Source organism: Panthera leo, chromosome B1 (genome assembly GCF_018350215.1).
Source record: "Panthera leo isolate Ple1 chromosome B1, P.leo_Ple1_pat1.1, whole genome shotgun sequence".
In the NCBI taxonomy this organism is placed as follows: Eukaryota; Metazoa; Chordata; class Mammalia; order Carnivora; family Felidae; genus Panthera; species Panthera leo.
In genome coordinates, this window is record NC_056682.1 from 202,741,341 (window position 1) to 202,765,230 (window position 23,890).

General features: G+C 51.6%; 1 protein-coding gene across 1 annotated transcript in view; it reads right to left on the reverse strand.

Annotated features, from left to right (window-relative positions):
• Positions 1-11,888: 11,888 nt before the first annotated feature.
• GRK4 (G protein-coupled receptor kinase 4) overlaps positions 11,889-23,890 on the reverse strand; it is a 96,594-nt gene continuing 84,592 nt past the window's right edge. Inside the window, exons 11-16 of the mRNA XM_042937034.1 lie at positions 19,592-19,681; positions 18,436-18,644; positions 14,904-15,038; positions 13,582-13,719; positions 13,091-13,228; positions 11,889-12,038 (exon numbers count right to left, since the gene is read on the reverse strand). Of these exons, the coding sequence (XP_042792968.1) occupies positions 11,985-12,038; positions 13,091-13,228; positions 13,582-13,719; positions 14,904-15,038; positions 18,436-18,644; positions 19,592-19,681 (764 nt within the window). The 3' untranslated portion in view covers positions 11,889-11,984. The remainder of the gene's footprint in view (positions 12,039-13,090; positions 13,229-13,581; positions 13,720-14,903; positions 15,039-18,435; positions 18,645-19,591; positions 19,682-23,890) is intronic.

Below are 23,890 nucleotides of genomic sequence, written 5' to 3' on the forward strand. Positions count from 1 at the left end.
CGGGGCGGGGCGGATCGCGGTGGCGGGGGCGGTGGTGGAGAGAGGGGCGGGGAGCGGTGCGGCAGGGGGCGGGACAGAGGGCCGGCGGGGCGGGGCGGGGCGGGGCGGTGCCGGGGAGCGCGGCGGAGCGAGCCCGGCGGGCAGGGCAGGGCCGGGTGGGGCAGAGCGGGGCCGCGTCCCAGCCCCTGGGGGTCCGTCCGGGCGGTGGGGAGCACAGGTGCCTCGCCTCGCTGAGTCTGCAGCGCGAGGGGGAGCGGAGGGTAGGCACGGGGGTAAAAATCTGCCTGGTCGGTGCCTGCTACCCGCAGAGGCTGTGGCTGGTGCAGCAAGGAGCAGCTTTGACCCCAGAGATGGCACCCGCAGCAATAACTGCCCGATCCTAGCGGGTCCCCTTCAAGGAGACTACTGCTCCACAGAGGTCTGCAGGGCACCTCCTGCTTGGGGTGGGGCAGGCCGGGGAGAAGGGTCCTGGAGCGGAGGTCGGTGAGTCAGCAGAGGACCACAGGGGACAGTGGGGCATCCAAGGGCAGCCATCCAACCTACTGGCGGGGAGTGGGTTCGCCCCAGAGAGAGCTGCCTGGGGGGAAGGTGATGCATGCCTAGGAACCTCCAGGGCCCACTCAGGGCAGCGCCCTACTCTGGACCCACAAGCCACAACTCCCCTTTCTCTCACAGCCTGTCAGTTGTCCCAGGCGGTCAGGTAAAGGGAAGCCCAGCAGCACCACAGAAGTTGTCCCTGAGGGGATAGCAACAGGGCCCTCCTTCGGGGAAGGGGCATCAGAGCATCATGCCACCAGCCTCCAGGTCCCAGTTCCGTGATGTTAATAAAGACCTTGTCCACGGGGCCAGGCCACGTGCCAGCTCAGGCACAGCAGGCCACAATGGCCGGGCTCCAGGCTGTCAGGTGCTGTGGTCCGCTGACGTTTAAGACAGCGCAGTGACCCCCTCCCAATATCCATGCCCTTCTGTAGTCCTCTCCCCCGGAGTGTGGCCTGTCCCTGGTGGCTCGCTCGTAACCAAGTGAATAAGGCAAAGGTGGCATTCGGGATTAGGCTACAAACTGCTGTGTCTGTGTTGGGAGAGGCCACGTGGCCAACAGTCCGTGAGAAACTCCTGCTGCCTGGAATGGGGATATATTGGTTGGCACTTGAGAAGTCGTTTTGGGTCATGAGGATGAAAACCACATCCTGGCAGGATGGAGCTAGACGGAGCCAGGGCCCAGATGACTGGGCCATTCCAGCCTGGCCTGCCTATCTCTGGACTTCTCAAAATCTGTGAGCCAGAAACAATTCTATTTTGTTTAAGCTCCTGTTACTTTGGATTATTCTGTTTATATGCTGCTAGACCAAATTCTAAACCGGTCCAGAGAGGTTGAGTCGTGAGACCTTATTTGCCCACAAGAGATCATGGCTGTTTCAGCCACGGCAGGAAGAAAGTCACCTGTCCAGAACTTACTATGATCCTGACAGGAAATCTTCCAGGAAGGCCTTTTAGAAAGGGACTGTCATGAAAGCAGATTGTGTTTAAATTCAGAGAAAAGTTTGGCATAGTCCAAAACAGAGCCATTAAACATGAGCACAGGTGGGTGTGCAATTTGGCCTGGTGTCTCCAAAGCCTTAAAAACAGGCATAGTCCCTGGGGCTCCTGGGTGGCTCTGTTGGTTAAGCGTCTGACTTCGGCTCAGCTCATGATCTCGGGGTCCGTGAGCTAAAGCCCCACGTCGGGCTCTGTGCTGATCGCTGGGAGCCTACAGCCTGCTTCAGATTCTGTGTCTCCTTCTTTCCCTGCCCTTCCCCCACTCACACTCTGTCTCTGTCTCCCCAAAATGAATAAACATTAAAACTTAAAAAAAAAAAAAAAGACAGGCATAGGCCCTGAACAGTAAAGACACTTCTGGTAATTTACCCCAGGGAAACAGTCACGTATACGTGAGGACGATCGCTTATTACAGCAACACTGAGGACAAAAAACATGGAAACAACGTCAATGCTGGACAGAACAGGCGGCTAAATGTATCATGATCCATCCACAGGACTGCAGTCGCTCAGATCCTGCTTTAGGAGAGCATTCGTGACACAGGCAAAGTGTGCAATGCGTGAGCACACTACGATGCATAGCATGACCGCCCCCCCCTTTCTTTTTTTAAAGACAGAGAAGAAACAACACACACACACACACACACACACACACACACACACACACAGAAAAGGGACCTGGTCAGTAAGTCTGTGACAGTGACTCTTGTGAACAAGGAAATAATAGGTGATTCGTATCTTCATCTTTGTGTTTTTTCTGTATTTTTCAAATCTTCCACAACGAACTTGTACTATTCGGTAGAAAAGAATGTAAAAGAGTAGGTTTGGGTGGGGGAGCTAAAAACGAAAGCCTAGCAACACACTGGTGACGGATCCTGCCGAGGGAGAGAGGGAGATATTTACGGTGCAGCTGGGGGCGGACGCACACTCCGGACCCCAAACCCGGTAGGAGTCCCCGGGGCGCACGGCAGGGCCACAGGGAACGAGGTGAGTGGGCCGGTGGCTCCTGCCCGTCTCCCCTGAAGCTTCCTTCCAATTGAGAGAGAGCTATTGCCATGTATCTTAATTCTACGTAAATGCACACACGTGCTGCAAAAGACATAGACACGGTGATTGTGGTTCTGAACAATCAACATTTGTTTAAACTGACTCCCACCTCTACCGTGTTTTCTTACTCTTCGTTCCCTCCTGCATCTCCGAGCTTCCAGCTGGGGTCATGGTCTTCCGCCTGGAAAACACCACAGAGACTTGCTTTTACAGGGCACCTTTTATCGCTGAGATCCCTCTCAGTTGACCTGAAAAAACCTTTACTTTGCCTTCATTGTCAATGGAGTTTTGGTTGTGTATAGAGTTCAAGGACGACAGATGTTTCCTGTCAGCAGGTGAAAGGCCTGGACACCACTGTCCTCTGCTTTTCATTCTGCCTGTTGAGGAGTCGGCTGTTGGTTGAATGGTTGTTCCTTGAGGTGATGTGTCTTTTTTGCCTCTCTGTCTGCATTTAACCTTTTCTTGCTATCTTTGGCTCCCTTGGTTGTGCTGCACGTGTATGGAGAGAGGAGCCGGCCTCTTGACCACCGGTGAGGGATCCCGTTCAGTGATATAGCAGTCAGATGCTCGGCGGGAAGGGCTCGAAAGGCTGGCTGATACCAGTTCTGGAAGTTCTGGGATGCGAGTTCCCTGGTGAAAGATGTCTGGGATCAGGCTGTTCTTTTCATCAGCAAAGCCGTTCCCCGGAGCCCGAAGTCTGCCACTGCTGCGTGACCAGCCAGGGGCTCCCGGTTCCCTTCGGATCCCCGCAAACATGCACGTTGACAGGGAACAAGGTCCCTCTCCTGGGATGCTTCCGGTGGCCGTGGCCGGCTGGCCTGTGTGGAGCTAACACACAGCAGGAACTTGAGACAGGTGCTTCTTCTAATGGCCTTCTGCCTCCACGTTTCTCCATTCGCTCCACTGTATGTCCACACTGCGTGTCCTCTACATGGTGTTGGTCGTTCCTGGCTTGCTTAACAGTCGGGCTTCTTTTCTTTCTTTTTATTGTTTTATTTTTTTAAATGTTTATTTATATCTGAAGGAGAGAGGGACGGACTGTGAGCGGGGAGGGGCAGAGAGACACAGAATCCAGTGCAGGATCCAGGCTCCAAGCCGTCAGCACAGAGTCCGATGCGGGTCTCAAACTCAAGAACTGTGAGATCATGACCTGAGCTGAAGTCAGACGCCCGACCGAGTGAGCCACCCAGGCGTCCCACAGTAGGGTTTTCACTGAATCTGCTTGGAATTAGTTGGGTTTGATGGCTCTCAGGTTTTGGAAAAACTGGACTTATTTTACTGGTTCTCTCCCTGGCCGTTTCCATTCCGTTGTTCAATCCTTGTTTCACCATTAAGTTCTGGAGATTTCGTAGTTTTCTGTACTAGAATGCCTGATCAGTTCTACAGGATGCCGTGTCACTTGTTATAGTTTCTAGTTCCCTGCTGAATTTGTCATGCCTTGAACATCACGTGCACAGCTTTTGAAGACTTTGTGTCTCCTTGATTTCCATTTCCCGGAGCATCTAAGGGCATGCGTCTCCTGTCTGAAGTTTCTGCTAATTCTCATTTGTATTGTCACATCTCCTATCCCTGCTTCTCTTTGCTTGTATACGGGACATTGTATTTGGAAACCATTATAGAATAACTTGAAGCTTAAGGTATTGTCTTCCTCCAGGGAATATTTGATTTGCAATGCTGGGCAACTTGGGACGTGAGAAGTCCCAGGGCGTCTTAATCCAGGTTGCAGTTATGAAGTTCTCTGGGCCACTCCAGAGCTGGCTTACTCCCAGGTCACCCTTTTTCTTGGGTGGGCTGGACCCCAAAGTGGAGACTGAACCGCCTGGGGCCCCAGTCTTGGCACTTTGGATTTGACTTGTGTTTCCCCTGCCTCAGCCTCTCAGGCGTCTTAGGATCCTCCCCGGTCCCCCCACAGCAGGAGGAGCCCTGGCGTTTGGCTCATCTCTCTAGGTTCCTACCCTCTCCTGGCTTTCAGCCCTGACAGTTGCTTACTCTCTTGATGTTTATACTTGTCAGAAGGTAGGTCTGTATTCCCTAGCCCACCCTTGCTGTATGTGGAAGTTCTCCTCTACATATTAAATAGGATGTTGAGAGTGGTCATCCTTCTCTTATTCCTGATTTTAACATGAATGCCTCCAGTGTATATGGGTAAGTTGCTGCCTTCTGGGCCGATACGTCTATTCCATTGTACTAAAGAAGTATTTATTCAGTTTATTGACTGAAAGTAACATAAATAAAATGAGTCCCTGTCCTAGGCAGCCCTTAACCCAGTGGTGAGGCACAAGCCATAGTGAATTCTTGCTTCTACATCCGACTATCCACTGCATCCAACTATCCAACAGCACAGAACTGTCCACTTCCTCCATCTCCCCACGTCCAACCTGCCCAGCCACCGATGGCACCCACATGGCTCCTTCCTTCCACTCCTGCTGCCCCAAACCCTGGCTTCATGCAGCAAACGGAGTGCACTTTTCTTACCTCTCTTACACACACGTGAAGTTAGTATGCAGCGGCCACCCAGTATACCTTCCTCTATATTCAACAATGGTTAACGTCTTGTCGTATCCCCCCCCCTCCACCCCTGCAATCACTGGAAAGTACGTTGAAGACATTGTCCACTCTACCCAGCAATACTTTAGGAGATGCCTTCAAAACTAATGGCCACAATACCATTTTCACGTAACTATCCAACATCACCTAAAATCCAGTCCTGAGTGAAATTTCCAAATGGCCCCAATATGTCTTTTAAGTTTTTTAAAATGAGGATCCAATCAAGGTTCATGCTTTGCACTTGGGTTGTTATAATTTTTTATGGATAGTTCTCTGTTGTTGTTGTTGTTATTGTTGAAATGACACTGACCTTCTAAAGCATCCAGGCCAGTTTCTCCCGGAACATCCTCCCTTGTGAATTTGGTTGCCTCCTCGAGGCGTGGTTTGACTTGTTCCCATGTCCCTCGCATTTTCTGTAACCTGGAAGATTGGTTGCACTGCCCTATACTTTAGCCACTAGCCACATGTGGCTATTGAGTACTTACTAACTGTAAGGGCGCCTGGGTGGCTCAGTTGGTTAAGCATCCGACTTCGGCTCAGGTCATGATGGCTCGAGAGTTTGAGCCCCATGTCAGGCTCTGGGCTGACACGCACATTCTGTGTCTCCCTCTCTCTCTGCCCCTCCCCCGCTCATGCTCTGTCTCTCTCTCTCTCTCTCTCTCTCTCTCATTCTCTCTCAAAAATAAACAAACATTAAAAAAAATTTTTTTAAGGTAATAACTCTGAACTGAGATGCGCTGTAAGTACAAAATACACCAGATTTCAAATACTCCGTATAAAGTAAAGAATGTAGAATATCTCATATTTGTACTGTTTACTTGTAGAAATAATATTTGGATATATTGGGTTAAACAAAAATATTAAAAGCAGTTTCTTTTTACTTTTTAAAAATTACATATGTGGTTCACACGTTGTGTTGCACGGCTCTGGTCTGGAGGCCAGCTAGGCTCTGTCGAGCCCTTTGGGAAGGAGGCTGCCCAGGTGGGGCTTGTCCCAGGGTCAGGCTGCCCTCTGTCAGCGGGGCCGTGTGGGGTCACTCAGCAGAGCTGGTAACCGCCAGATCTCTCCCGTGTAAAGTACCTTTTCCTCTACAATCAGGAGGTCCTTTGTGGCTGTTCTCTGCAGTTCTCCGGACCTGTGAGAATTCTCCGTTACCCAGAAGCCTTCCACCAGTGGGTCTGGCACCCCCCGACGAGCCCGGCCCGAGTTGGCTGTGAGGCTGGGAGCGGCAGAGGGGCGGCTGTTGCAACTCCCTCGTTTCTTCTGCTTTAGCTGCCTGGCTGTCCTGTCTGAGGGACAGCTTGCCCCCCCATGTCGCATCCATTCCCTCCCTCCCTCCTCTCCTCCCAATCTTAAAAACTGTATGTGTCACAACCAGTTTCACCATTATTCTTTTATGGAAGCTCAAGTTGTCCCCAGTTCAACGCAAGCCCCTTCAAAGTAGCTCCTGTGTCCTTTTGACACACCCCGTCATGTCTCGAGCACTTTCTCATTTTATGTCACAACAAGATGTTCCCAGCCCGTCCTTCCTGCCTCAAACCTGGAATCGGCCATTTCTCTAAGGAGCCCTGACTCTTCGGTACATAATGACGTCTAGAAACGAAGAGCTGGGCTCCACGCATGCTCGCTGCTGTGGGGGTGTCACTGCTTCTGGGCCCTTCAGAGCACGCAGAGCTGGGGAATCATGAGTGGCTATCTCAGTTCAATTATTTTCATTCTCTTTCACTGTAGTAAAATATACAGAGCATAAAATTGACCATTTTAACCATTTTCAAGTGCACAGTTCAGTGGCACCCGATTCAAATTTATTTTAGAGTCTTTTTTAAGTTTATTATTTTTCTATTTTTTAATGTTTATTTTTGAGAGAGAGAGAGAGAGAGAGAGAATGAGTGGGGGAGGGGCAGAGAGAGAGGGAGACAGAGAGAGAGTCCCAAGCAGACTCTTGTGCTGTCAGCGCAGAGTCTAATGTGGGGCTCGGACCCACAAACCACGAGATCGTGACCTGAGCCGAGATCAAGAGTCACACGCTCAACCGACTGAGCCCCCCAGGCACCCCTCACATGCCTCGTGTTGTAGATGATGAAACACAGACCCAGGAGGGGTGGTGACATGAAGTGACGTGCCGAGTCCGGATCACCAGGTCCTGGCGCTGACGCCCCGGGTAGGGTGAGCACTAACGGGAAACTTTGAGTCGGAAACTCTTAACAACAGTATGCTCACAATCCAGCAAGAACCTGAGACGGGCGAGCAAAGATTGGGGACAGTACTAGCCAGGACCGGTACGAACACACGCAAACAGGACTCCAAACACTGTTAGTTGAATAAATTCTTGTCACTTTTCTCAAGAGTAATTTGGCAGCATCCATCAAAAGATTTAAGTACACAAACCATTTGACTTAGCGTCTACTTAAGAGTGTTACCGGGGCGCCTGGGGGGCTCGGTCGGTTGGGCGTCTGACTTCAGCTCGGAGATCGTGATCTCGCCGTTCGTGGGTTCGAGCCCCGTGTCGGGCTCTGTGCCGACAGCTCGGAGCCTGGAGCCCGCTTCGGATTCTGTGTCTCCCTCTCTCTCTGCCCCTCCCCGGCTCGCATTCTGTCTCCCTCTCTGTCTCAAAAATAAACAAACATTAGATATTTTTTAAAAAATTTTTTAAGTGTTACTCTAGAGACATTATTAGATAAGCCCTCAAAGATGGAGGTACAAAGGTGTCAATCAAAGTAATAATATCAAAAAGATGAAACGACATCAATGTCCAACATAAGGCATTTGGTAGAAACATTCATACTTTTATACATCAGAATGCCCAAAAGCCATTAAAAAATGACACATTCAGGAGGATGTGGAGAAACTGGAGCCCCGTGCGCTGTCGGTGGCAACGCAAACTGGTGCAGCTACTGTGGAAAACAGGATGGAGGTGTCTCAATTACCCAGCGACCCAGCAGTCCCAGTTCTGAGCATTTACCCAAAAGAATTGGCACCTGGGCCTCAAAGAGATATCTGTACACTGTTCCCAGCAGCAGGATTCATAGCCGCCGAGAGGTGGAAACCCAAGCGCCCGTCAGCGGATGGACGGACAAACAGTGTGGTCCGTCCACACAATGGGGTGGTATTCAGCCCTAAAAAGGAAGGAAACCCCGGGGCGCCTGGGTGGCTCCGTCAGTTAAGCTTCCGACTCTTGATTTCGGCAGGTCGCGATCTCACAGTTCGTGAGTTCGAGCCCTGAGTCGGGTTGAGTGCTGACAACATGGAGCCTGTGTGGGATTCTCTCTGTCTCCCCTTCTCTCTCTGCGCCTCCCCCCCTTCCCCCCCCGCCCCGGGCAAATAAATAAGTAAACATGAAAAAAAGAAAAAAAGGGGGAAGGAAATCCTGCCACCTGCCACCACCTGCATGAACCGTGAGGACATTATGCTCAGTGAAATGAGCCAGTCATGAAAGAACAAATATTGCATGATCCCCTTTATGTGAGGTCCCTAGAGTAGTTAAATTCAGAGACACAGAAAGGACATGGTGGGAGCCAAGGGCTGGGGGGAGAAAGGAGAGTTAGTGTTTAATGGGGACAGAGTGTCAGATTCACATCAGTCTAGAGATGGGTGGTGGTGACGGTTGCACAACAATGTGAATATACTTAATGCCACCAAACTGGACACTTAATGTTAAGAGGGTACATTTTACGTATATGTATGTTTTGCCACTGAAAAAATAAAGAAAAAGAAATACTTCATTTCTTTTTTTAAATTTTATTTTATTAAAAAAAATTTTCATGTCGATTTAATTTTTTGAGAGAGAGAGACACACACACACACACAGAATCCAAAGCAAGCTCCAGGCTCTGAGCTGTCAGCACAGAGCCCTACACAGGCCTCGAACTCATGAACTGCGAGATCGTGACCTCAGCCGAAGTCAGATGCTTAACCAACTGAGCCACCCACGTGTCCCAGAAATACTTCATATCTAATGAAAATCTTTACCAGAAGAAAAACCTAGTTTTTGATGAAACTAACAGGGAACTTTGAAGACATTTTTTGGTGGGAGAGGAAATTTTTAAAAATTTTCAGAAGGGCAGTTTGTTCTCATAGGTATATAATATACATTCTTTTAAAATGTCCATATACCTTTTTTTAGTATGTAATTGTGCTTTATTGGGGGAAAACAAATAATTTTTACAAGACAGTGTTTATTTTTATCTGGGTTTTTTCTTTTTTTTTTAGTTTTTTTTAAGTTCATTTATTTGTTTTAAGAGAGAGAGAGAAAGAGCATGAGCAGGGGACAGGCAGAGAGCGAGAGAGGGAGAAAGAGAATCCCAAGCAGACTCCACTGTGTCAGCACAGAGCCTGACATGGGGCTTGATCTCATGAACTGTGAAATCACGACCTGGGCCGAAATCAAGAGTCAGTCACTTAACTGCCTGAGCCACCCAGGAACCCTTGTTTATTCTTATCTTAGTAATAAACAGATGTGGTCGACAGAAAAGGGCAGACAGTGCTTATAAAGAAAACAGCATTCCTCTGTCCCTTTTCCACCCATCCCAGTGGAAATGGGCAGAAAGCCCATGGAAAGCCACTTTGAATTGCTTTAGCTCTTTCTTGTAGTGTTTACATCAACCGTTCATACACTTTAACCAAAGGATCCCCTGCTACAAATCTACCTTAGAAACACTACCATGTGCACAAAGATAACAGTACAGGGATGTCCATCCCACTGGTGTTTATAGCAACAAGAAAGCTGCAAACAACGATTGTGTGGATTGTCTGATACATGATGGCCTAAATGTGCAGCAAAAGATAATATTTAAATGACACGGCAAGAAACAAGTTAACTACAAATTATATAAATATAGAATAAACTGCTGATAGGGATTATCTTTGGACAGTGGCTGATATTAAAGGTGAATTTTTCATTGTGTAGCCTTTACTTTCAAAACTCTCTTCAATACATGTGTACTTGCTTATAACCAGAGAGGGAAGACAAGTCAACACGTGACGTTTCAGTCTGAAAAAATCCTCCCTAGATTTGTTGCCTCAGTCAGGACTCTTCGCTTGGTCTTGGAGACACTCAGCTCAGACTGGCTTAAGCAGGGAAAAAAAAAAACAACAAAAAACAAAAAGGAAGAAAGGACTGAACTGGTCCCTGGAGCTGTGCACAGCCCCCCAACCCTGAGGGCAGAGGGCCCCTCAGGCTCCCCTGGGGCCGGGGCTCTGCAGGCAGGTGGCTCCACCCCACGAGGGGCAGGAGTGTCCTCGGAAGGGATGAAGGCAAGCTGGAGGACCACCGCCCCTGTGCCCACACTGATGGAAGTGTCCGGAAGGCCTCAGAACGTAAACAGGTGGTAGGAATAAAGGTGATTTTTATTTTCTTTAGACTTTTTTTAAGAAAATTTTTTAGATTAGTCTAATTTTTTAGAAAATTAAGCTGTAATTTTTACCAAGAGCAAGCATTACCCTCCCACAGTTACTAACATATTTACTGAGCGGGTAGCACGTACCAAACGCTCTAGTGAATGCTTTACGAAGATGCTGAAGTTTCTGTCCCCACCTCCTGCCGTCTCCATTCTGGAGACGAGGGCCCCCACCTGAAGAGAAGCCATCTCTAAAATAAAGGTAACTTCTCTCTCCCCTCACCTGGGTATAAAGCACGCTCGGGATCAACGTCTGCTGGTCTCCAAGGACAAGGCCAGGCGGGGGCTTTCCTTGAAACACTGGCCCAGCGCTACTGTGCCCCAACGGCTGACAACACGCGTGGAAAACCGATTTCAGACACGCCGTGATGCCGACGGCACTCAGAAGCACCTCCGGGCGCAGGTCTCCGCCAAGGCAGAGCGGGCGGCCGTCCCCCTGGGGACACGCGGCGGACCCTGGCTCACTCTCCTGCACACCGCCGTGGGGTGGTGTCCCAGCATCCAGAACAAGTCCTTGCCATTGGCTCAAGTCGCCGAGGTCTGGGCCCTGGCTTCTCACCCCACAGCCCCCGCTGAAGGCCACACACACGTGGATACGGGAGAAAGCGCCAGTTCTGCACCTCGGGGCCACCCGCAGAGGTCTGTGTGCACCCCACCCCCGGGGCCTGCACAATGCCTGTGGGTGTGAGCGCCCCTCCCCGGGCAACAGAGCCCACGTTTCCACCTGAGGTTTGGGGCTCCGCCTTCTTCTCTGGGCAGCAGGGGCTGAAGGAGAGTTACTGACCTCAGAATTCTGGGGGCTCCTGCCGGCTAGGCGCCAACCAGCGCTTGGAAGGGGGCTCCTCGCCCACGACCACCTCCCACCTGTGCGTCAGGCCGGGGAGCCCCGCGGTCCCAGAGATGCACTGGGGGTGCCGCGGTTGGGTGAGTCACCGCTGCCAGCCACGCCCTGGCCTCAGGGTGCTGGAAACACCCCTGGAAGGTGCACGGCAGCCACAAGGACGGGCACGCAGGCGGAGACATGCCCCGGCGGGAGAATCTTGGTGACCGAGGCGCAGATGTCAGCCTGAATGCAAGCGGGTGAAGGCTTTGTGACGCTGGGGCCCTGGGGAAGGCGGGGCCGGCCTGTCCTCCCCCTCAATGACACCGGAGGGCACTCTGGGCTGAGGAACAGGACCCTCAGCTCTGGACACTGGTGGGCGAATGCCCAAGCCCTCCCCTCTCCCCTCTCCGTGGCACAGGTCCACCCCTGGGGGTCTCAGCATCCGGGTGGTCCACAAGGGCCTTCGTCTTCAACTCGGCTTTGGTGACAAGGTGATTCACGTATGAATATAGAGACGTCTGCAGACTCATGAGGCTCTCATTTTACGAGGTGTCACATGTTTATTGCTGTTCACAGATGGGGTCAAACACCGCGCTCGTGCTCCTGGGCGCTGGGGCCCGGCTCTGCAGTGAGTGGTCACACCATTGAGGACAGCTCTTCCTTGTCGCTGGGGACACCGCTAATGCAGCCCTGCAACACGGCAGAGTGGCCGGGTCAACCTCTTACCCGCTCGGCCGGCTCAGCTCTCCCGTGCTGGACACACAACTTTACAACCGCGGGGAGGGGGACCAACTTTAGGGCTGAGTTTCACACTTCCTCTCATCACCTCACGGTAGGGAAGCTGCTCAGTTCACACACACACACACACACACACACACACACACACACACACACAGTGTCTCAGATTCGCTTTCTCTGTCACACACCCAATTGCAATTCCTCAACCCCGAGCTGGGCCTGCAAGGAAGGAAACAGGGCCCGGGCTCCCCCTGCAAGCACCGGGTGGCGCAGAGCGGCCCCTCCCGCACCAGGACACCACAGCTGCAGGTGTCCCTGCCCGGCAACCTGCTCGCCTCGGCTCAGGCCTGCGTGTGGAGCGTGTGCAGACACGACTTCCCGCGCATGGACAGACCGACCGTGCTGACGCACGCCTGGCCCCCGTTCTCCAAGGAAATGTGGTCATGGTGGACGTGCCCGACAGACCTTTCCCACCCAAGGCGTGTTTTTTATGCTGAACAAAGATGGACTCGAATGTTAGTGGACGAGCTCTGAACGAGGCCTTCGAGAACGGACAGGGCACCAAGCAGGATAAGCCGCTAGTCCAAGGAGAACTGCACTAGGAGGAAACATTTCTAGATACGGCCCGCGAAGTGTCTCCGAACCACTCCTCCAGGTTCTCTGTGAAAGCAGGCTAGCGAGGGAGCGGCTGTGAAGTCAGAACGGGAAGGGAGTAGTCTACATGGCATATACCGTTTCCCGACTGTTGTCCACGACGCTGATTTTGGAGCACGCTTAAGGGCTTTGTCACTGAGAGAGGGATCTGCTTCGGAGGCAGGTAAGCCCTTTTCCTTTTTGGATCAGAACAGTCTTCGTACCAACAGCAAACGACCTTGTGAGGGTTTTTGAGCCCCCGTGGGGCTCAAAGAGCACCACATTGCCAGAGCACTTAAATTATGTTTCTTTGCTTTTAACACGTCACGTTTTTTAAGAAGCCAAAATAACAACATGCTTTTTGCTCTTACCCCTCTTCTGAGGAGTCTATAGAAGAAGCCTCTCTTTGCTTTGGGAACTGGGTGGCACAGTGTCTCTTGTAGATGTAGTGCCACACATTCTCCAGTGTCACTTTCGTTGATGTCCTTGAAACAACCCGATTCGATCATCTGCATCCACAGAGAAGCGGGGGACACCATGAGGTCAGTCGGCCACTTCCCCCCCGCCCCGGCAACCGTGCCCAGCACTCCGGGACCACCCCCATTCCCGTCCTCTTTCCTGCTTGCTGACTCCTTCTCGGGGTCCCTGCCCCGGCCTCCTCCTCCTCTCCCTGAGCGCACCCCCAGAGCAGGCCAGTACCGTGGGCACCGGGCACCGGCCAGGCCCGCTTTCGAAGTGAGACCCATCGTGGACAACTATCCCCTTCCTGTGCGTAATGTTACCTCCAAGCACACGCGCACGCGCGCGCGCGCACACACACACGTTTCCTCCTGGCATCGGACCCCGTGGAAACCCGCAGTACCTCGTTCTGCCAGGGGATGGAGACAGAGCCTGTGGCAAATTGGCTGTAGAAAGTATCGTCCGTGGTGTCCAGGTAGACTCCCCTCACCGTGGAGAACTGGTCGATATCCACGACATCCTTACAATACACTGCCTTCGGCTGTGCAAAGAACAAAAAGGCGTTGGCCTCTGAGATGACTGGAATCAATCTTAGTTTCCTTAATTACTAAGAACACGACGCATATGAAATGGACCCATTCACACCGTATCTGAAGCCTTTCCCTTCTCCAGGGAAGTCTCCTCAGTCGCAGGCCCTGCGGATGCCCTCTGGCCCACAAACCTCCTGAGGCCCCCCGCCCTCCTCTTTTCTGCAGGGGAAGGTGGGTTACAGGCAGAGGCAGGGATGAGGAAGGGCAGGGCGGAGTCCCACCTGTGCCTCCAACCCTCGGCCTCCTTCGCGTGAAGCGCCCTCTGCAAAGTCTCAGTGGAAAACAGCAGGTCCCGCCTCCCCACCTGCTGTCAGAGGTCATCTAGTGGTCGGGAGCCGACCCCTCCTCTGGGACAGGAGACCAGGCCAGCTGCCCTGAGGATCAAGCAAGCAGGGCGGGGCCAAGCCTGGGCCGCCTCCTCCGTGCAGCCGCCTGTGCTTCTGGAAATAAGGCGTTGGCAGCTACAGACCAAACCGTGATAGTGCAAGAGGCACTGGCAGTTCTGAGAAATGTCCTGCCCACGTGCCGGAACCTGCACAAAGAAGTGACATTCCATAGGTTGCCGGTCAGCACACGTCAGAGCAGTGCTATCCGTTCAGTCCCCACACAGCGGGGGAAGGGAGCAAATGGTGGCCACACTCAGGAGGCAGTCCACGGGAGGCCGAAGGCCCAGAGCCCCGTCCTGCCCGCCCCCCCCCCCCCCCATAGACAAAACTGCCTACCCCGCTGCCACCGGACTCTCCTGTCAAGTGGCCCCTCAGGGGACCTCCAGGGCTGCCAGTGTGGAGCCAGGAACTGGGAGACGCATACAGGGCAAGTGCTTCCCAGACTAAAGAGGCAGGTGTGCCAGCGCTGACACAAGAAAGGGGACGCCGGAACATGCAAGGCCTTGCCGGGCCCGCCGAGGAGGCCGTGGGGTGGTGCTGAGGTTCTGTGTGGGGCAGGGCCAGGCTCAGCTGCCACGAAGGCCCGTGAGGGCCCGTGAGGACAGTGTGGTGCGTGGCGGGGGCTGGGGAAGGGGGTCCAGGGTGGGGCACCCCGGGCACAGCCGGGCTGCACCAGGTGACTCTGTATCCGCTGGAACAAAATCACTGGGTCACGTGACCCCCTGCTCCTCTCTAGACAACATACTTACATCAGGACAGAAAGGGGGATCCAACATATTTGCTTCCAGCTTCTTGAAGTTAATGTCCTTGAACACGGGGTGTCCCTTCACTTCCGCTGCTCCACCGCTGAAGCCCAGCCGTTGTCTGGGATTCTTGGTGAGTAACTGTGCCAGAGGCAGAAGCGAAGTCAAGTTAAGCTCCTGGGACGCGAGAGAACTCAGAAAATCTCCGCAATAAGAACCAGGGAATTAGGGGTAGCAAAGAGCACCTCCATCCAAAGTTACGCAAATTTCAAAGTTTCAACCAAACCTCGTTAATTCAGATTTCTCTACTTTAGAATGCATGGTGCTTCAAAAAAAAGTGGAAGCTAATAAAATAACCCTTGAGCCACCAGCAAATAAAGGGTGGGCTAAGTAAACCTTTGAGGAAGAATTTTAGCCATGGAAAAATTAAGGGGCTTTTTTAAAGGAAAAGAAACTGTCAAGAACGTCCAATATGCCATTTTAATACTATGTTATGTTTATAAGCAGAAAGATCTTTATTCATTAACTAGATCACTGAGGAATTCAGATGAGGCAGAATTTTGGCAAACCTAGTTCTGGAAATTGTATGTTCTTAAAGTGATCAGGCAGCACCTCTTCCTAACGTGTTCCTTACTCACACACTCATCATCGTCACCAATTCAAAGAGGTTCATCCACGGTTACTATCAGTCAGTAAGGCTGGGGGTGCTCAAAGCAACATGGGAGGCCAGGGCCTCTAAAGCACAGCGGAGCAGGCCTGGGGAGCCCCTGAGCTTGTACCTAAGGTTTTATCGGAGCACAGCCGGGCCGTTACCTGAGCTGGGCCCAGGGCCGCTTCTGCACTGGAGCGGTGAAGGACCAGCTGTGAGAGGGACCTGTGAGGCCCAGGCACCTTTACTCTCTGGCCCCTCACAAGAAAGTTTGCTGGGGCGCCTGGGGGGCTCAGTCGGTTGAGCGTCCGACTTCAGCTCAGGTCACGATCTCACGGTGCGTGTGTTCGAGCCCCACGTCAGGCTCTGTGCTGACAGCTCGGAGCCTAGAGCCTGCTTGGGATTCTGTGTCTCCCTCTCTTTCTGCCCCTCCCCTGCTCACAGTCTGTCTGTCTGTCTCTTTCTCAAAAATAAATAAACATTTACAAAAACAAAAACAAAAAACAGGGAAGTTTGCTGACCTTGGCCTCGCCTCGCAGCCAGCACCCACTTTTCTGAACAGAAATCAACTCCCAGTGCGACGCACGCCTACCTCGTTCACCTCCGCAGACCCACGGCCCTCGTGTGCACTGTGCCCTCCGTCTAGAAGAGTCGTGGCCTGGCTCTCTCAGGCTCCAGCTTCCCACCTCAGACCTCCCTCGGCATACCTGTCACGACTGCTGTGACGACATCACGTGGGGAGCTGCTTGGAACAAAGCCTCCAGGGCCGGGGGGGGACTCCCGCTCACTGCTGTGGCCCCAGCACCCAGCCGGGGCGACAGCTGAGTAAGATTCACTCAGTGCAGCTACCCCTCGCACACTTCGTTAATTAGGAACAGATCTGGAAACTAACTGTGGGGCCAGATACAATCCCCACATCTCAGGGCTCCGTGACTCCATCATCCAGCCCGTTGCCAACACACACCCATCCAGTGGCCTTGGACTTGTGGTCAGAGAGCTCGCTTGGGATCAAGTCTGCCCACCGCCGTTGACGATGGGACATCACGAAAATCAAACGCTTAACTTTTCAACTGTGAGGCTAAGAAAATGCCCCAGAAATCCACCATGAGATTAGATGAGACAATCTGTCAAAGAGTTTTGAAAACTACAGAAAGGTGCCCACGCGTCAGGCGCCACTCTGACCTCCTGCTTGGGTCACCGTAAACACCGTAAACTTCCCTGCCTTCTGCTCTGTCGAGCACAAGTGCAACACCCTGACCTCACACCAAGTCCGGGTCACGCGCTCGGCACAGGTGCAGAGTGCTGGGGGCAGGCAGAGAGGGCGAGGGGCCCCGCAGAAGCCTGCAGCACCACCCCCCGCCCCGGCAAGTCCCTGTCCCCACAGGTGCCGTCCCCCTCGACTGCCCCTTGCCTCCCAAGACGCCCCCTCCTCTGGTCCTCGCTTGCTGGCACTGAACCCCCTCTCCAGGAAGCAGCCGCTGCCGATCTGTGTTGCCAGGCCCGGCACACGCACAGCTGCACCGCCTCCCGGCCGGCCTGTGGAGGAGAGGTCGTCACCACCCACAGCTTAGAGGCGAGAAACCGGAGGCGCCGGCAGGGAAACCCGGCACGGGGAGCGGAGATGTGGCCCCTGGCACCAGCTCCAAGCCAGAGCTGCCAGCCCCAACAGGGGCACTCACGCGGGCACCGCCTCGCTCCCCGGCACCCCTAGCAGAGAACAGCACTTCTCCAGCCTGAAAAGCCCTGAGTCCTGGTTTCTTCCTTGTTGACGGCACCCGTCAAATCCTGCTTTTCCACTACAGTTCTTTTTCACGTTAGGTCTACGCGTGCATTCCTTAGGGGGCAGGCTCTTCCAACTCCATATTTTTACATTCCCACCGCCCTTATCGGTGCCTGGCAGATCACAAGCACTCGGTCAAATAGCAGCTTGGCCAGAGAGCTGTTAAACGTGGAGGCGCTGACTCAACACTGCCAGCTCCCAGCAGAATGAGCTGGCGGGAAGAAAGGCCAGCCTGCTTCCGCTGTCCGGTGACAGGCCACAAACACTGGTCACATCATATATGGAAACAACAAGGGAGGGAAAACAAAACAGCTGCTCTCCAGCCACCGACAACTTACCGAAGTTACTGATCTACTCAGTATAGCGGCTGTTGGTCCCACACCCACTTGGGGACCCACGCCCGGCCTCTCTGTGGCCTCCTCACCAACGACCTGGTCCTCCGCCCCCCATTCCCGCCACTCTCTCTCCCTAGACTCTTCGTGACCAGCCAGACCTCCTGTCCTCTCCACACGCTCCCCCGGACTTTCTGACTTTGGCAAGGAGGGACCAGACTCCAACGAGCTGGGCCCCCACCTTGCCTACAGCCCGCCAACTCTGCCCCTTCCCTTGAGCCCCTCTTCCTCACCCTCCTACAACCCACTTCGATTCCACTGTCCATCATTCAGCCACCCCTCGGCCTCCACCCAACCCCACAGCCTCGTAGGGCCCTTCACACATCAAGGAAGGTGGCAGGCACGTGGCAGGCCATCAGGTCAAGGTGTCTGCTGTGACCATGATTCCCGGCAGTAGTTAAAGAGGAAAGAAACATGAAAAGACAGAAAAACCTCACTGTTTCTAAGATACTGAAGATGCTGCTTTATCTTTAGTTTTGCAGGAAATGATGACCTTGGCCCCACCTTCCCTGTCAGGTGCGTCTTTGGAGAAAGCAAACAATGACTGCTCTGCTTTGCTGCCGTTGGCTGAAGCCCAGTCGCGTCGTTTCCCGGGCAAGGGCAGGACGTGTGGCGCCAGCCTGGCGCGGAGACTGCTGGGTGTCCCCAGCGCTGGTGGCAACAACTACAATGAGGCAGAGGTGTCTCCCAGCCCGGCCCCCCCGGAGCCCGACCCACCATCCTGCAGACGGACTTGGCGTCCTCGGAAAACTTCCTGGAGTACTCCTCTGTGTCCTTCTTCACTCTGCGCTCGACTTCCTGTCGCTTGACCTTCTCTTTGAACTTTTTGAATGGAGAATGTCCCTGAATCATCTCATATATTAGGCAGCCAAGTCCCCACCAATCAGGACTAAATGTATAGTTTTCATTATTGATAACTTCAGGAGCTACACAACAAATACAGGAAATGTAAATTAAGTTTTGGTTTTAAATTTTCTTGCAATTACTTACAAATAAAACACTATAAATTTAACATTTACTACAACATGAACCTCGGAAATGTGTTAAGGGAAAGAAGCCGGACGCACACGGCCCAAGAGAGTGTGATTCCACGCACATGAAGCAGGCGGAACAGACCAGTCTGCAGGGGCTGGGGCGGGAGGGGGTGCTGATGGGCGCGGGGTCTCTTTCTGGAGGTGAGGGCAACACCCTGTGGTTGCACATCTCCGTGAGCATGCTGAAACCCGCTTCAGAGTGGTGGACTCGACGGTGTGGGACTCATGTTTCAACAAAGCGGTTACTGGACACGGTCTGTACGATCCCGGAGCGTGGAACGAACAGCCACAGAATAAGGGCCACGGGGAAAGCGGTGCTCCGGGTGAGACCCCGCTCCTGAGGAGCGCGCCCCCTCAGACACCCAGAAGCATGCCCATGGGCACCCCACGGGCATCGGCCGCCTATTCCCAACACGGGAAGACCCCGCGGCAGGCGGTCGCACAGTGGGGGCGTGGGGCTCTCGGGGTCCCTCCTGCTGGAGGCCACTCCTGGGTCAGGCTGGCACTGCTGGGCTGGGAGCTGACCCCAGGCCAGGGCCTCCCGCTCACAGAGGCTTTGCAAAAACCAGGGAACGGTGGTTTCACGAGGGGCCTGAGAGGCCAGAGGGCACAGCGTGGGGACTGCGGCAGTGAGGGGGCCCCGTCCTGTCCCGATTCTGCCCTCCCTCATCTGTGTGACCCTGCAGGCCTCACACCCCGCCTCTGTGAGACAGGAGGGCAGACGGAGGGCTCCCTCCGCAGTCCCGGCCCTGGCGCCCGTGCCCCTCCAGGCGGCCTGGACCTGGTCTCGGGTGTGTTCTGGGCATGCAGCGAGGCCCTCCAAGCGGCCCCTCACATACCCATGTAGCCGACGGTCCCCACTCTTCCTCGGACGGTCCGGCCCTCCGGGACCTCCACGGCTAAACCCAGGTCTGAGATCCGGATGTGCCCTGTGTGTTCAAGCACATCACACAAACCACACGGGGTGTGCCGACACATTAATGGCAAAAACCCATGGGGGAAAACCTAAAATTACGTGTACCTTCTCCGCATTCTCGTAAGACGCTATGCGGTTCCACTAACACAACAGGAAACCAGATTTACAGCTGCCTACTGACCAGGAAGCCCTTTAACCACAACCACTTGATAAGACAGAAGCATTGCATTTATTATTTTATATCCTATAAATAAAACTGTAATGCATAGTACATGAACTACACAGTCAAAAATAAACACTTTTGATCAGAACACCAGTAAGCTTATACGCAGGGACACCAACAGATGAATAAGGAGTTTTTCTCTGAAGAACAAATCATAATAGCAAAATAATAAATAAAAATCAAGGAAATTCATTTAAAAGACTGTTATGGGGGCGCCTGGGTGGCTCAGTCGGTTAAGCGTCCGACTTCAGCTCAGGACATGATCTCACAGGTCTGTGGGTTCAAGCCCCATGTCGGGCTCTGTGCTGACAGCTCGGAGCCTGGAGCCTGTTTCGGATTCTGTGTCTCCCTCTCCCTCTGCCCCTCCCCCACTCATGCTCTGTCTCTCTCTCTCTGTCTCAGAAATAAATAAACATTAAAAAATTTTTTTTAAATTTTTTTAAAGACTATGTTATGTGTTAATGCCTGTATGTAGAAAGATTTAAGTAGTTAGAAAGATTAAGTAGTAGTTATTAAGTAGCTTTCTTTTCAGAGTCTAGAAAGATAAACCAGCCCTGGAGGCAGACACCCTGGTCACCATGTTCACCAGGTGTCCCCAGCTTCTGACACAGCATCTGCATATAGTAGGTGGTCAATAAATATTTAAATATTTATTGAAGTGAGTGAATCAACCAATAAATGTGTGCTGAGCATTAAAAATACACAACATACTGCTCAAGGCCCTGGGGTCGTTTTACAACAGTCCACATTGTGCTCTAGATGGAAAGATGACTCTCCCTTAGCGTACCTGCCACCAGGAGTCACATCATTCCCTGCCCACCATGGGGGAGGCCGGAGGCTGGTGGGCACAGATTCTGGAGCCACACGGCCCAGACTTGAGTCCCAGCTCTGCCACTTATTAGCATGTCTCAGTTTCCTGCTTTCATACTGAAAGATTTCCTCAACAAGGCAGCTTTTATGTATTTTGTGTTTAAGTACAATACTGGCATGTCGTGAAATTTTAAGTAACCTTTCTTATTTTTCTTTTAAAAAGTGATTTTTTTAAACTGGGACATGAAAAGCAAAACTGCTGACAAACTGTGTTTGAGAACACGGCCTGTTGTGCAGACCGCGGGGAAGCCGGTGCACACACACCTTCCTAACGGGCACACAGACCAGCATAGACGGACAGCCCCCTCACGAAGAATTTGGCAATGTCTGTACAACTGCACGTGAATCCATCCTTCAGCCTCACATCCCCCAGGAGTCTATCCCAAGGACACACTAGATAAGGCAGGAAATGGCATGTGGACAAACGTATGCAGTAGAAATAGCAGAAGACGGGGAACAGCCTGCTGTCCGCCAGTGTGCACCAGGCAGATCATGCTGGTCCCTCCACAGGCAGGCGGACAAGGGAGTAAGCAAGGTCTCTATTTGGTGTTGTAGAGTGGTCCATGTTACATATTAAAGAAGCAAAGTGGGGGCGCCTGGGGGGCTCAGTTGGCTGAGCATCCGACTTTTGTTCAGGTCATTATTTTGCGGGTTCGTGAGTTCAAGGCCTGCACCAGGCTCACTGCTGTCAGCCTGTCAGGGAAAAGCCCACTTTGGATCCTCTGTCCCCCTCTCTCTGCCCCTCCCCCGCTACCACTCTCCCCAAAATAAATATTTTTTAAAAGGAAAGAAAGAAAGAAAGAAAGAAAGAAAGAAAGAAAGAAAGAAGAGGGAAATACTCTAATCATATTAATGTCATTAGGAACTAATATTTTCAGCATTAGGATTAAAAAACCCAAATGTGAAACAAAGAAGTTAAATGAGAATTGGAAATATCAACACGAATTCATGATGAATATTTTCTTTTAAAACAACGTTTTAAAAAAGTTTTTTTAATGTTTATTTTATTTCTGAGGGAGAGAGAGACACACACACACACACAGAATCAGAAGCAGGCTCCAGGCTCTGAGCTGTCGGCACACAGCCCGATGAGGGGCTTAAACTCAGGATCCGTGAGATCATGACCTGAGCCAAAGTCGGACGCTTAACCGACTGAGCCACCGAGGCGCCTCTAAAACAATGTTTTCAAGAACAATGTTTTCTAGGAAGAATGACCATCATGGCATCAAAGAACATCTTAGCACCCACACTGTGCTCTCACAGAGCTGCTTTCCACACAGAGGACCAGGGCCCTTCAGAGAAACAGTTGATTCCAGGCCTTGGTCAGCACACGTGCAAGGGAATCCTGGAACATGTTTAATAAGAAACAATAACAGAAAACAAGGAAGTTATTAAAGGCTACTGGGCATCCACTGGCTGAAGATGGGACAAAAAACATCAAAAACATCAAAAAGAATGATTACTCGAATGGATGAAACCATATCAACATGTTAAAATCATAATGATACCAAAACAGAACAAAAATCTCATGAGCATCTTGGAGAATGATAGAGAACTAACACAATACTCCGAAAAGTAGAAGTAAAAGAAGTGTTCAAGTATTTCACCCGCTTTTCCTGAACAAACAGGTAAACGACGTTCCTTTTTACAGATGAATCTCAACAGATAAGTGCCAAAGGAGTGAGGGAATTAGAATAGCACCATTGTACAATCCTGGAGAAATGATGGGTCTTGATGTTGACCATTAAGCCGTTAAGTGAAACGCTGGTGGGGAACGAATAATGGACGGATCAGGCTGACAAAGCATCTGAGAGCACTCATCAATCTGAACACCATAAAAAGAGAGACACTCCGGCATCGTATGCCTCCTGATGTAGTACAACAGGAGTTACACACACAGTGTGCTCACCAAAAATCAAATCTGGACCTATTCCAGCCTCCAGATCTAACTACTGGCTTCCAGGGAAAGTAGGGCAGTAGGAAACATGTTAAATCCAGCCAAGTCCAGAACACAGGAAATTCTACGGGACAAATGTCTGTGTACTTGTGTGGCAGGGCGGCCATAACCCAAGTGCCACAGGCTGGGGGCCTTCAGCAAGATAGTTACTTCCTCACAGCCCTGGAGCCTGGAGTCCCAGACCAAGAGCCCGAGGGCGGGCGGCCTCTGCGCTCGGGGTGTAGAGGACCGCTCTTGCTCTGTGTCTTGACAGCGTCCCCCACCCCGTGCATGCGTGTCTTAACCCCTCCTCTTGTAGGAACACTAGTCAGATTCAATCGGGACTTTCCCCAGCGGCTTCCGGCAACTCTAATCCCATCTTTAAAGACCTTAACTCCATTGAGCTGCGAACAACACGACCTTGAACTACAGGGCGCACTCATGCGTGCGGTTTTCTAAATATAGGACAGGGCTATAAATGTATTTTCTCTTCCTTAGAATTTTCTTAACATTTTTTCTCTGGCTTACCTCATTGTAAGAATACAGTATATAATATTATGACATATAAAATATGTGTTAATTGACTATTCATGTTATGAGTAAGGCTTCTGGCCAACAGTAGGCTATTAGTAGTTAACTGTTATTGTTTTTGTTGTTGTTTTTAAGTAGGCTCCACGCAACATGGGGCTCGAACTCACGACCCTGAGATCAAGACCTGAGCTGAAATCAAGAGTTGGTCACTCAACCAACTGAGCCACCCAGGTGCCCCAGTAGTTAAGTTTTGAGGAAGGTGAAAAATGATCTGCGGATTTTTGACTGCGTGGGAGTTGGTGCCCCTAATCCCCATGTTGTTCAAAGGTCCACTACATAGTCACTCTTTGAGATACTGTGGGTTAGGGCTTCACAACATGAACTTTAGAGGGACACAATTTGGTCCATAACACCTGGTTTCACAAACAAATAAATGACAGAAATAAGCAGGGAGAAGAAACCTATGAAGTTAAAAAAAAAAAAATCTCAACCAGATATCAACGAAATGTAATGTGAACTTCATGCTATATTCAACACACAACTATAAAAACATTTATGAAATAATGAAGGAAGATTTAAAACTGATGGTATATTAGGTGATGTTAAGGAATTGCTAAATACTTTTGGATGTAATAATAGTACTGGGTTTATGTTTTAAAAAA